The 15,379-nt window shown below is 39.9% G+C and overlaps 1 protein-coding gene across 4 annotated transcripts in view; it reads right to left on the reverse strand.

The window, feature by feature from the left end:
* Positions 1-15,379, reverse strand: part of cntn5 (contactin 5) — a 324,354-nt gene that overhangs the window by 134,892 nt on the left and 174,083 nt on the right. For all 4 annotated transcript variants that reach the window (XM_072694549.1, XM_072694548.1, XM_072694547.1 and 1 more), the window contains 2 exons: positions 3,199-3,322; positions 1,745-1,920 (listed from right to left, as the gene is read on the reverse strand). In XM_072694549.1, coding sequence (XP_072550650.1) covers positions 1,745-1,920; positions 3,199-3,322 — 300 coding nt within the window. The remainder of the gene's footprint in view (positions 1-1,744; positions 1,921-3,198; positions 3,323-15,379) is intronic.

Here is a 15,379-nt window from a genome sequence, read left to right on the forward strand (position 1 = left end):
AAAGAATGCGCTACATCAAACGCTACTCCCGCCTCCTCCCAAAAAAAGCGCTCCACGGGCAGGAAATAGTGTAGCATACGCTCCCTGTAGACATGCCAATAAGGCTATTATGCCCATTGCTTCTGGGGAAACTGTAAGGAAAACTAACAATGTGTTTTCCACCAAGCATTGTGCCGCTGGACTCGTGCTGTACGCTTCCTTGGCTTGTTCTGATGTTTTGGAGTGAAGCCAAGGGATTACCAGGGGAAGAAATGTGCTTTCCGCTCTCTCTCACCACTGAGCCACAGCGCTGAGGGCACTCTCCCAGCTAATAGGGACAATCCCCGGGCCTGTTCTTAAGAATGCAGCCAAGCAACCGCGGGGCCGACCTCACTTCATCTTCCCTTGGAACCGGCCTAGCGTGGCTTAAATTAAGCAGATACAAAGAGGAAGCCGTGAGCTAAATGTTTACGTTTAAAAAAGGGCTAATCTCCGGCACGCAGCGTGCGACTGGGGATACTGTGGCTGATGCAGCAGGAAGCAGCCTTTCAGCAAGCTGATATCAGACCATGCTGCTCTGAGATGATATCTCTACTGCCAGGTAAGGTCTCACGCATATCTGATAATTGAAAAATGGATACTATGAGATTTGGGTTGTTTTTTTTGCAGCATTCTGTAGCATTTTTATCCTGTTGAGTCTGAATTCTATGTGAAGAGGGCAGGGCAACAAAACAAAAAGAGGACTGCGTAACGCTGCGTAACCTGAGTCATAATAGTGTAAAACCTTAGTATATTCATATTCATATTAGTGTAAGACTCTACCGCCTCAGTCCACATGCTTCTTTACATTTCAGTGACGGTTCTGCATCTCTCAGCTTGTCCAGAAATGCATGTCTAAAGTTCTCAAAGCTCAATTTACACTTTCCTGACTTTAGGGGGAGGCAATGAGTAAAAATAAACACCAAGGAGTATTCATTTGTTTGTCAAATTTTCTCCTTTTTCTCCTATTATAGTGCAGCAGGAAGCAGCCTTTCAGCAAGCTGATATCAGACCATGCTGCTCTGAGATGGTATCTCTACTGCCAGGTAAGGTCTCACGCATATCTGATAATAGAAAAATGGAGACTATGAGATTTGGGTTGTTTTTTTTGCAGCATTCTGTAGCATTTTTATCCTGTTGAGTCTGAATTCTATGTGATAAGGGCAGGGCCCGAGTCATAATAGTGTAAAACTTTAGTATATTCATATTCATATTAGTGTAAGACTCTACCGCCTCAGTCCACATGCTTCTTTACATTTCAGTGACGTTTCTGCATCTCTCAGCTTGTCCAGAAATGCATGTGTAGAGTGCTCAAAGCTCAATTTACACTTTCCTGACTTTAGGGGGAGGCAATGAGTAAAAAAATCACCAAGGAGTATTTCTTTTGTTTGTCACATTTTCTCCTTTTTCTCCTATTATAGTGCAGCAGGAAGCAGCCTTTCAGCAAGCTGATATCAGACCATGCTGCTCTGAGATGATATCTCTACTGCCAGGTAAGGTCTCACGCATATCTGATAATTGAAAAATGGAGACTATGAGATTTTGTTTTTGTTGTACAGTTCAAAACGACCCTCTGTGAGGTTAGCCTCTCTTCAAACCCATATCACTGCTGTTTCATCTTCCTCTCAGGAGCTAATTTAGAACATGCCAGCACAAATATGAGGGATACACAGCTGACTGTGAGGCATCGCGAGAGGCCCAAAACAAACAGCAGCGTGCTACTCACAGGCGAACTGCAGCAGAGCTTCTCGGCTCAGGACGGCTCCGACGCCGTTCTCCGCTCTGCACTGGTACTTCCCAAAATCAATGGCTTCGCTGGCGTTGTTTATTATCAAGTTTCCGTCAATCAAAGCGTAGCGGAAATCAGCCTCTACATCCACATCTGTTCCATTGATCAGCCAACTGCAAACACAAAAGGTGAAAGAACCTTCAGCATAAAAGAAACCATCACTGAAAGAAACAGATAATACTCTAAATATGATACTAATAGCCTATCAGCATGACAAATTATGCTTCTTCTTTTTTTTACCCTTCATTGAAGCTAAACAGGTATCGCTGATAGGAGATGGGGCCTTCTGCGTTAAAAGACTAGACAGTGATATTGATCTGAATTATGAGTCATGATTAAACTGTATCAGCGTCTGCCTGTTTGGTCAAATATTCAAGGCAGGATCAATTAGCCTCAGCTGCCCCTTAATTCATTGGACAGTCTCTATGGTTTATCCATGAGAAATCCATTAGACCAACCGTTTCACAACCTGGAGAACAACACACTAATGTGTGCTGGGCGTTCTGGTCGTAAAGCAGCATTCTGTAGCATTTTCATCCTGTTGATTCTGGATTCTATGTGAAGAGGGCAGGGCAACGAAAGTGAGGACTGCGTAACGCTGCGTAACCTGAGTCATAATAGTGTAAAACCTTAGTATATTCATATTCATATTAGTGTAAGATTCTACCGCCTCAGTCCACATGCTTCTTTACATTTCAGTGGTGGTTCTGCATCTCTCAGCTTGTCCAGAAATGCATGTGTAAAGTGCTCAAAGCTCAATTTACACTTCTCTGACTTTAGGGGGAGCCAATGAGTAAGAAACACCAAGGAGTATTCATTTGTTTGTCACATTTTGTCAAATATAGTACTAGCCAACTAACCCACTTGTCTATAGCTCCCCTTAGCACTAGCAATGCTCCCAACACTTAACGCAGGCGACGGCTCTTTTCCAACTGCTGACGATGAGGCACTGCTGGGCAACCAACGCACTCTGAGGAAAGCTCAGGGTCCCCAGCTCCACGGCGCCAGCTAACATCGGCTGCTGATATCAAAGTGCCATGACCCCCGGGCCACAGTGGCAGCGCATTAGCCCCCCAAACTAGCATTTTCTAATGCAGCTGACTCAACTCAGAGTTACTACTCCAACACTCAGAGACTTCTTAAATAGTGTGGTGTCCGTCCACTGCAGGTCCTGGTTCCTCCACAGGTCCTGGCTTATCCCTGGGCTAAAGTGCCGATGCCAGCACATTATTTCGAAAGTTTAAAGCCCTCACTGCAATAGAGCCAACTTATCTGAAATGTCACATCTGCACAAGTCTAGGAATTAAAGAAGTACAACTCAGGACTAAATGCCATTTATTATCCAATTTAATCATGTCTTATCCGTGTTAATGAAATGATAAGGCCTGTACCTGTAGGTAGGAGCAGGGTTTCCTCTTGCTTCGCAGCTCATCATGACTTTCTTATCATCCGAGTCTAGTGAAAAGATAGCATCGCCAGGCTCCTGGATGAACACCGGGCCAAACTCTTCGCTTTCTGTAGATAGGAGACAAAAAAAAAAAGCCTTCTTTAAGAAATTGAACTTTTACCAGCTCAATCTAAGCAAAACATATGATGGCTGATAAAACAAGCGATAAAACAACCCTCCGCACTCTCATCAACCTCAGCCCCAATTGCATTGAAAATGAACACATAGAGCAGGGATCATCAATTCCAGTCCTGGAGGGCTTGCCGAAGAAAAACAAGCTTGTCGATTTCTCTGCTCAAACACACCAGCTAACCCAGTTAATGAACTCATCAGTTGAATCAGGTGCTTTAGAGCAGGAAAGTTACCAAACTGTGCTGGACAAGGGCCCTCCAGGACCAGAACTGATGATCCCTAATGTAGAGCCTAACAGGTAGAAAGTCAATGCTGGGAAGGCCATGAGATCATCCACTTTGGGCTAAGCACACAACTGTGACATTTGACCCCATACCCTATATAACATTTGACTAATCATGAAAAGTCTTACTGCTTGTCATACAAAAGTATTCGGACATCGGCTCATTTACTGTATCTTCTGAAATCAAAGGTATTAAAAAGAGCTTAGCCTGCTTCTGTTGTCCAGAGAGGATGACTTTCTACTAGATTTTGGAGGAGCATTGTGAGCTAGTAAGAAGGGTTAGAATGTGGGATGATTACCACCTCACCTCATCCCCAGCTCCCCTAATCATCCCAAAAGTACTGGATGGCCCACCAGCCATCATTCCAGAGAACACATTTTTCCACTGCTTCACAGCTCCTCAATGCTGGGGGGCTTTATACCCCTCTACTAGCCCACGCCTGGCAGCATTAGGCAGCATGGTGCCAATAGGTTCATGATGTTTATCTGCTCCAGAAAGTCCTATTCTATTGTCAGTACTTCTCTACATGGACTAGACAAGCTGTGTTTGTGCATTTGCAACTGTGTCAGCAAAGGGTGCAAGTACAGTACCCGAATGCATTTATTAGAAGGGGTGTCCACAAACATTCGGACAACACTTGCATAGCAGGTTTTTTAGTAATCTGCAGTAGATTCGTTTATATGGATTCTGAGACTGTATGGCTTACTGATGTCTGAATTGTGTCTGTACTTCTGAGTCGAGATATAGTTTTAACACCCAGTCAACCAACTGCCAAGCTCGGCTGGACCCCAGGACGTACCCTTCCCAGCACTGGACTCAGTAAAGACACCGCCACCCAAGCCTGACTGACCAATTTCTCGTGCTCACTCTTTCAGATAATACAATAAATGGTTCCCTCTGGGGTTTTCACTGCGAGTCCCGTGTGTTCACGGGCTTTGTGTCCAGCCCTCATGGGGAGACTGCCTCACACAAGCAACAGTGTCCAAGAGTGTCACGTGGAGCATTGTGTTTGTACTGCTTTCATATTAGGACAGCATGACGGAAAGGAATGCTGAGCAGTCCTATTGGACGAACACAGCAGAGCGTCTCCGCTCGGGATTCTGCTAGCTCTCAGATTCGGCAGCCCCGTGGAAAAAACTCAATAATGCTTCTCTGCAGGGTTCCTGAGAGCTATTCCAATTAGAACTCTTCTGGGGATGCTCCGTGCTGGAGTTCAGTGAGTTTACACCGAAGGCTGTGGAGGGGTGGATCTGCTTTCTCAGATTGTTTAACAAACAGCCGAGTATGAGCCAGTCTCCCCAGATGTGGTTAAGCTGCAGATAATCACGTCGCAGTATTAAGCCACACTCAGGACTTTAGTGGATATCATTTTAATTACGTCCATCCTACACCTGCCCCTCCATACTGCACTTAATCTTACTGCCTAAAAAAGCAACAACCTCAACCCACCCCCCTCAAAAAAAAACTCATATACTGAGTTGCCAGTTATGCCCTTCTGTCTGAAAATAATGACCATTTTAACAGGGTCACCCACCACCTACTGTAAGTGCACTTTGTGAGTATATGATTCCTGACTGAAGCTCATCTGTTGCCGTCCAATTTGTCAGCCACCCTGTCAAAGGTAAAGCACTGTTGCCGGGGTTTTAAACACTTCAGTGCCACCGCAGAGTTGAAAATAGTCCAACAACTATAAAAAAAAACAAAAAACCAACATACAAGAGAGGCTCTGCGGTCAGAAAGTGACCACTAATAAGGGGGCAGATGGTGACTAATCTATTATCTACTTTCCAGCGCTTGTGTACATACATTCGGCTATCTGGAGTGCCTCCTAACCCACAAATTGTGACAACCTCTGTCACTTCTACTTCGGAGGCTGTTTGCCTCTGAAATCATGTGATTTAACATGCCATTCTGATTTTGGTCCTATTCCTACATCAAAAGAGACATTAAAATAATGAGGGAAATGGATGTAATATAACTATGCTGTGCGGTTTATTCACTTAAAAGAGAGAGAGAGAGAGAGAGAGAGAGAGAGAGTTTGTATGAATGTAGAAGTAAAGTGAGAAGGCAAGCGAATAAGCAAAAGATAGAAAGACAGTGAACTCAAGGTGAAGTAAGCATTTGGTGGCTGGTGCTAACAGGGACGATTAAGAATAAACCAAGGACTAAATTCTATTTGAGCAGTGACCCATTATCTTTTAAAGGCCAGAACTTCTTGAACAGGACCTCCTTTATTGTTGGATGCGCTATGTTTTTTTTTCCAAGCAGGTGACTTTATATTGGGCACAGATTAGACCGACAAGAGTTTCCATCAGGCAGGTCTTGTGGGGTTGTCCTGGTCTGCTTTGGTCAGCACCTACCAAAAGTGGTTCAATGATGGACAATCGGTGAACAGGGTCAAGGGTACCTAAGGCTCATTGATGAGATCCTCACAACGTACAGGTCAGCAGTGGTCCTATGGTGGGCCCTTTCTATTGACGGATGAGGTAGAGGGTGGCTAGCTAATAGTAGCAACAGGCTCTGTGTTGGTAAAAATTGGGCGATACTATAAGACTCATGATGCAGGGGTTACGATTCAACATATTGTGATATGTTGCAATACTTTTTTTTTAGTTAAATTTCAGGAAAATTGCCAAAGCATAAAAAATCCATTACCTGCATAAAATCTGAGTAAATTAAAAGTTACTTTTTAACTTTCTATCCAATCAGAACAGTGCGGTCGGAAGACCAATATTTATTTATATTTATATTTATATTTATCAATATTTTATTTATATTTATCTAAACTATTAATTAATAATATATACTGTGTTTTTGAGAACTGATACAGTATTGCTAAACATAATATCATTATACTTCAATATATCGAGATTGTCCTACAATCCCTAACAGTCAATAACTGTACATCTTAAACCGCACCTGTATGGTAGGTGTATTGGATGAAAAAGATCAGTGTGTTTTGCTAAAAAAATAATTCCTGCTATTTACCAACCGTAGGTCCTTCTCTTCATCTCTGGAATCAATGTGAGTTTGTAATGACACTGTGTTGAGCGTCAGCCTCTGCTGAACGCTGCATCTAAGCATGGCTAACGAGACATCAAGCTAAATTTACATGAGGTGCAGCAAACTTTCTGTACAAGAGAAAGCAAGACAGAGCGAGAAAGCGAGAGAGTGAAAGCAGAAGAGACAGTAAGAGAGCGAGAAGACCCATGGGCACAGTGCCTGTACATATCCTGGCCATTTGCAGTGGCTCTAGGAGTTAGATATCTAAACTCTCTCTGTATTATTTATGCCCCGCGCTGCATGCATAATGACTCCCCCTGTGCAGCAGCAGCTTCACGGTTCGACTGACTGTACTTTACTCTACTGTACAGCTGTCATCACACTGATCTCTCAGCCAGAGACGCTAGACCACACTTACAGCACCTTAAAAGAACAGCAGAAACCACAAGCTCAAAGACTGACTAAGAAAGCAAGCTGCAGCGATATAATAATATCATTGTATTATATTGTTATAATTATTAACTTACTTGAAAATTAAATTACATTAAAGTATATTATTAAATACATATTAAACTTAGCATTTAAAAATACAACTATTCTAATTATGTTACACTAGTCTACAACTTTATTTAGTGCTTTATTAAAAAATATTTAATAATATAAAATAAAATAATAATAAAATATTTGTAAAATTATTTAAAACTATTTTTAATTTTTAATTGTATTATTTTTATATTTATCTTTTATTTTTATATTCTACAACTTTATATAGTGCTTTATTAAAAAAAATATATATATTTAATCAAATAAAATAACAAAATACCATATTTATTACCACATTATACACATGCTTCAACATCTACACATAAGCTCAGTAGTCAGTTTGTCCACCTGTACCTGTACCCAGCTCCCATTATTTTCAGGATACTCACTTTCAGCTTTCCTACAGAAATCTACAGGGTGATTTCTCCACACCTCCAAAGTTCAGTCCTACAAGCTGGACCATCCAAGTCATCCCCAAAACTAAATACATTTAATGATACTATGGTCTGGAGTTTTTCTGAAAACATTAGCAGATTCTGATTTGCAAATATTTGTAAATAATATTCAATTTTCTGTCCTTTTTTAGTACAGAGTTCTTAATCAGCTCCACATCCCCTTCCATGTATCTGACAGAGTTGTTTTTTCCCCCATCATATTTCCTTTTGACTTTCTCCTTCCTTTTGCAAGTGGAGTATCATATATCTAATACCTTCAGAAATGTCTCCAGACAAATGAATGATTTGTGCTAAATAGTTTTGGCCTTGAAGTAGTGCTGGGTGGTGTGACGGTTCATTTTGTTTACCATTTAAAATTCTTCCTACAGTCTGCGTTCCTTACCACCCATAATACTGTCATACACCAACAAAAAAGCCCAGAATGAAATTTAGCATAAAAACCAGTCCAAAATGGTTACACCAATATATTGCTATTGACAGTAGGCTTGGACACACATGCTCACTCCCCAAGTCTGCATGGTTTAAAATAAGCCTACCTGCTACTCATCAAACTCTTACAGTCAGTAGATGCAAGTTCTCAACCAGCAGCTCTGTCAGACACTTTACCCACAGCTCCACCGAACACAAACAGAGCTTTACTAAAACTCACACCTTCCAAAGTTCAGTACTCATAAAAATCTATTTATTGTTATTTTTTTTGTTTGGATTTAGATTTTAGATTTTATTTATTTTCATCACTTCTACAGTCCGGAATAAACTTTAATGTCTAGTTTATTCGTACACTGGGTTTTGTGGAAGTTTCTTCTTCTTTGCTGAATAATGCAGACATGAGTAAAGAAGCTGCTACCGCCACCACAGTACATCCTTCAGCTCACACACATGATGACACTAAAATGTTTAGATATTCTCGTGTACTCATGAAAATAGAATGAGCTATGAACCTACATAAAGTCCCAGTCATGAAAAACACTATATAAATAAAATACAAACAAACAAACAAACAAACAAACAAATAAATAAATTAATAAATAATACATTAATATAATATATTTAAAAAATACAGTGACATGCATTTTTGGTCATATCACCCAGCCCTACTATGAAGGGTGGCCTTTGACCTTTACACAAATTAATTTTTAGTGTAAAATGGCCAAATTAGATCTTAGGGAGCAGATTGAACTTGACAGTTGAAAAGTAGAGAACAATGCCAAGACAAGTAGAACTGCATGATGGTGATCATCCAACATCATGACCTCACTAACGCACTTGTGCAGAATGCAATCAAATCCTCACAGCAATGCTCCCCCACAAATCTAGCAGAAAGGCTTCATTTCTAGGATTAGGGTTAGAGAAGATTTCAGAAGAACAATGAATGAGCAGATGTCCCAATACTTTTGTCCATGTAGTGTCTCATTAATATGACGATATTGCGCTTGTTAGGCGTAGGTTCTAATGACGGGTTTGCATCGTATTACACGTGTTATGTAGTGTGTGATAATGTACAATAGCTGTGCACTGGCTGCTGACTCTGAGAAGTACACAGAGACAGAGATAAGCGTGTGACATTTATAGCTCAAGTGCCAAAAGGAGAGATTAAGGAGGAGCACTGCGTTTGATTCTGGTTGTTAATTGCTGAACCGAAGCTGATCAATTTTCACAATTAGCAGCTTTGTTAACTAAGCCAGGCTAAACAAAATCAGGCTTTAGATGAACCCCTGATCCAAACACTTCAATGCCTGCCTCTGACCGCCTCTTCGCTAACCTGTGTTCTGCCAGATTAAAAACCCTATTCACTCACACACACACACACACACACATAAACACTCCTACGCACCCATATGCTTGCTGGCGGGCTGACTTCTCCTCGACACTTCCAGTCACTATTCACACTCTTCCTCTGAATTATTTACACCTATGTGTAGCTCCGAGCCTTTTTCATGTAATCCTCAGCTGCGTTCAAAAAAACATCCCATGCCTGGACACTGAAAAAAATTATATTTTAACCCCTACAAGTCAGGATTTAAATATATATATATATATATATATATATATATATATATATATTATAATTATATTATTTAATTTAATAACATTATAATATATATATATATATATATATATATATATATATATATATAATGTCATATATTAAAATGTTACTTAAGGCTATATTAAAAATTAATATAATATTACAATTAATAAGCCAAAACAACAGTTTCTGCTACCATTTTATAATGTGACCATACTTAGACCACATAAACATCGCCTTGGTGGTTCACTGGCTGTCCAATCATGGGTTGTCCAATCTGAACCAATTTCCTCTCAGCTGAGGGTGACAGTTTGGGTCTTTTCCCAGACAAGGAGATATCCCAGATAAAGTGGCTACACCTCCCAATAATATGCACTGATCATAGAACTTGCCGGTCTTTAGAAAATGGCTCCAATAGATATTCGTGTGAAAATCTACAACCCATCCATCACAGAGCTGCACCTTGGACTTCCCATGTGATTTTATGTTGGATACAGAGAAGCTACCAGCTGTAGTCCATCATGATCACTAACAGGACGTAATGATGCTTTGGCTTCGGCCAATAGGCCTTAATCACTGCAGACATTACAGAAGCATTCTGGCCTTCTCCTCCAGCATTGCAGACAATTAGCTTCATTTTTTTGTTTTATTTTGTTTATGTTGTATATTTTGTGTTAAAATTCAGCACTTTGGTCAACAGAATAAATACATTCATTATAATTATTTGCCTCAGTGTGTAAATTAATATGTTACTACATGCACAACTGCATAATTACAAATGACACAAAAATAATAACACTTCATAAAAAAGCTGATGCCCATTCTTTGTTACAGGTGCGTGAGAAAAGGGAAACAGCGATATGCCACCACACATATAGGATTTCCATAGCTCACGTACACGGATACACTCTATACATGAAGGCTGCGTCGTGTCCATAAGACGTTAATCCCTCGCTCGTCTTGGCAAGGTATTGTTCTTGGCTTCCGCAGCCCTGTGATTCTTTGCCACACATGTCCCATTGCCAGAAACCTGCTTGACTGTGATATCTTCTTCTCACATTCTGTACACACAAAAACCAGCTTCATGTTGGAGGGCTGAATAATTCAGCTGGTTTTTAGACAGAAGTAGGTCTTTGTGTTTTTACTGGGCAGAGATGATGCACAGAGATATACAGCATTTATAAACTGCGAAGAGCTTGTGGCTATTATTTCCAATGACATAACCTGCCCACAGACGCTTTGCAGCCTGACAGTGCTGTCCCATTATTAAAGGATGCATTTCATTATATTATGAAAGCATATTAAGCCTATTAAGAGTCATTTTCAGCGCACAACGTCTCCCAATAACATGCATTACCCATATATCTTATATAAAAGCTGAGAATGGGTCTACTGATTATCATATCACTGGTGTCTGATGCAATAATAGAATGTCAAGGGTTCATTAAAACAATGCAAGATCATAAGGCTGTATTAGTTGGTTAAGTTTGCTGGTAAAGAGGGCAATCTCTTCACTATTTTAAACTTTGCTCCTTCCTAATATGCACTGAGCTCCTTGGACTTTTCCACTGCACCTTGAGTTTTTATGTGGACAAAGAAAAGCTGCCAGCTGTAGTCCATCCTGATCACTTACAGGAAGTTAAGAGGCCCTGGCCCTGACTAGTTACAGGACTCTTAACTATCTGCCACTATTAATATCACCACTATTAACTATCTGTTGTATCTGGTTTGGTCATTTTCATCAATAATTTATCAATAGTTCTGATCAGAGGAGGGTAGATGGGTCAGGTCCCTCTTGTGAGTCTTGGTTCCTCCCAAGGTTTCTTCCTCCAGCTCTGAGGGAGGTTCTCCTTGCCAATGTGGTCTTTGGCTGCTCACTGGGGGTCTTTGATCCTTCATGTCTTACGTTATTTCTTTTTTCTGTCTTTTACTAATTACTATTTATGTAAAGCTGCTTTGTGATGACAACAGTTGTAAAAAGCTATACTAATAAATTTGACTTGACTTGACTAGTTACAGGCATGTTAAGTAAGGGTCTACTGATTATCATATCACTGGCGTCTGATGCTGTAATAGAATAAGACAGTATTAGTTGGTTAAGTTTGCTTGTAAAGAGTTCAATCTCTTCACTATTTTAAACAGTGCTTCAGCTAAAAGCCAAAACAACAGTTTCTGCTACCATTTTACAATGTGACCACATTTATAAAGGGTTAATAAATTGTTTCAGATTAATTTCTTAACCCCTTAAACAGCCTATGGTCCGCCGGCAGGCCGAAAGTGTTGGCCAAACTACTGTATTACTAAATAATAACTATTACTAAATAATAACAGCCTCACCAGTTTGTACAGAAGTCCATGTAGATACTGTAGATACTGAGTAATACACCTCAGTGTGCAATAAGCCTGGCTGACTTAAAGGGTTAATATTAATATTAATTAGGTCATAAACCTTTAACAAAGCATTCACATATTCATATATAATTACTAATAAACATCAGATATTGTAGGTTACTGATCTAACGCTGTCTTGTCCATCCATCAGCATTAGACATGTGTCCCATTGTCCCACTACACAAATTCCTGGGACAATCATGAAAAAAATAGCAGATAGCGTGTTAAAAATGTTCGGATTAGCAGTATATATAGCTAAGACTATTAAAGCCTATTTGGAATAGTTTTGGGGAGGTAATGTAATTATTAGCAGAGTGTCTCAGTGAGTTTAGTCCTGTCTGAATGCGCTGTCTCAGTCATTTTAACAGACTTGCAGACATTTACGCACAGATTCCAGCACCTTTTACCTTCTGTAAAACAAGCCGTAGGAATACCCCCAGGTTATTTTAATCCTGTACGAATTGACATGAGGGTAAATATTCTGTTATATCGTGTTTTTCACGTTTTTCTGAGGTATGGAGGAGCTCAATACCTGGAGCAGATATCTTGGGTCGTGCAAGTCTGTGGCAAACACCAGGTGTTGTACGGCATACAACATTCAAATCTAGAAGACGAGCCAAGGACTTCTAAGAGGTGAGACACTTCTATTTTGCGCAGCCTATATATAGCCTACATATACGTGTTATTAAGATGTAGCTGCTAATTTTCACACTAAAATGTCATTATTACTATCAGTGGGTTTTGAGATCGGTTATCATCACGTTTGTTGGTAATAAAGGCAGAGTGTAAATGGAGTAGCCAGTTATTTACTTATGCCGCAATGTCTTATCTGGTGTGAGTCAGTCATATGTTTTCAGACCTCCTCTAATAAACAATTCTGTACGAATTATGTCCAAATAGGAGGTAAGACCATAAAACTCAAATGAATATTAATATATCAATTGTATATGTTAATATAGACCAAATGATAATTTCTGGAGGAGGGCCAGACTACCCACCTGGTGTGGGTGAGGCAAATTATGCTGTCTGGGACTTACGGATGGCTGTGGCATCACAATCACCTGACAATAACATCTTGGCAGTCAGCTTAAAGACTGCATTCTGCTTATACTGTATATTTTTATAGGTAGCAGTATGCCATACGGTGTCAGAAACCATATAAAAATATAAAGTATTAGTGATTACAACTTGATGTGGTCTGAGGCACATTTTGTATGATGTCAACACTGTGGCTATAAGCTTCCATCAGTTTTATGCTATATTTGCTATAGATAGCTCCAGTGCATCGATATCCAGTATATATATATATATATATATATATATATATATATATATATATATATATATATATATATTAAATAATGTTTTCGTTTGTCAAATTTTTCCCTTTTGTCTGAATTTGGCAGTGCCAATTAACCCACCCATGATGCACCAACACCAGGCAGCCGACACGCTGGAGGAAAGTGGTGGGTCCAGACTACAGGAGCAAAATGGCATGGCTCAGGATTTGAACTCGTGACCCACAAGACCCACAGTGGTAGCTCATTAGACAGCTGAGCCAAATGTATGTATATTTGGGGGGGAAACTAGAATTTTTGGCTGAACCATCACTTTTACAGTGGTTTGGTGACAGACCAGGCCTAGTCTTGTCTCAGTGGAAAAGCAGACTGGAGTCTCAGTAGACTCTTGTCAGCAGAATGGAATTCCATCAGGAAATAAAAAGCTCTCTCAAGAATTATACATAAAGCAGAAGTACGGACGAGGACAAATGGGCCAGGGCTGACCATCCCTCTGCCGAATCCTTCAGAAAACACTGAGAAGCATTTCTGAGCCTTACTGCTGCTCTACAAGGTTACCTCCTGCTTTAATGTGGGATTTATAAAAGAGAAACGAGGAGATGAAAAACATATTGTGTGGAAAACCTGGATATCAAAAATAAAAAGCCAGGTCACTTCAGGACAAGCCGTAGAAAGTGTGCTAGTGCTGGTCTAACTCCTAATTCTCATTCCCATATTAAATTCAAAGCTCGAGGCAGTGAGTTGAAGGGGATGAAGGTTTATTAGCGAAAGCGTCTTCCTCGGACTTAGCAAACCGTTAACAAGGGCCATTTCTACAAGTGAGCATTCCGTCGCCTGGGGCGTCCGTTTTGTTGCCTCCGAAAAAAAAAAAAAGTGCTTGAGTGGGTAATCAACCATTTATTCCCTCTAAAGCAGGGGTGTCAAACTGCAGTCCTGCTGGACCACGGCAGTGCATGGAGTAGTGTTTTCCCTGCATTAACACAGCTGATTCAACTCATCAGCTAATTACGAGGCCTTTCAGGTGTGTTAAGAGGAGAGAACACGTCCAACTGTGGAGTGCTGTAGTCTGCCAGGACAGTGCTTTTAACACAGGCTCTAAAATAGAGCTGGGCAATATGACAATATGTTATCGTATCGTGATAAATTATGTAATTATAGTACAAAATATGCTTTTATGAGTGTATTGTGGATTTCGATTAACTGCACATTTCATTACAAAGAGTGTAATCAGTCTTATCTGTAAATAATCTGTAAATAATATTGTTATTGCTTTTTTACTTATATTATTTATATTGTGTATATAGTGGCAATTTATCTACATTGTTGCATCTGAGTGTCTTGCTATCCCTTTGCTGCTGTGACACTGATTATTTCCTCACTGTGGGACTAATAAAGGATTATCTTATCTTATCTTATTTAATTCAATGGAGTGCAGCATATTTTAACTAAAATCACAGTACTCAGTATGGGAGAGTATTTGGAATGTTTTTTTTGTTTTTTTGTTTTTTTTTCTACATGACAAAATATTGCTATAAATATTGTATTTCATAAAAAAATGTTTTTAAAATATTGTGATCTAAAAATGTTCATATCGCCCAGCTCTACTCAAAAGTACCGTTCTTTAAGTGATGGTGGGGTGCATTGGCCAATAACACTGTATTCCCCATGACCTAAGTAACCTAATGAATGTTGCAATAAAGCATTGTCTTGATTACTGACCTTAGATGTCAGAGACCTAAACATCAGGTGAAATAAGTAAACAAACAAACAAATAAATAAATACATTTGCAGCTCTGGTGCTGGTTTAGCACTAAAAACTGAGGTTATGCTGTTTTTTCATCTTCCTCATTGCTGACCCAGATGTGCAAATGCACACACACAGCTTGTCTAGGCCCTGTAGAAATGTACTGCCAATAGAACAGGGCTGCTACATAAAGATGAACCTATTGGCACCATGCTGCCTAATGCCAGGTGTAGGCTATAGGGGTAT

The sequence above is a fragment of the Salminus brasiliensis genome, chromosome 13, assembly GCF_030463535.1.
Source record: "Salminus brasiliensis chromosome 13, fSalBra1.hap2, whole genome shotgun sequence".
In the NCBI taxonomy this organism is placed as follows: Eukaryota; Metazoa; Chordata; class Actinopteri; order Characiformes; family Bryconidae; genus Salminus; species Salminus brasiliensis.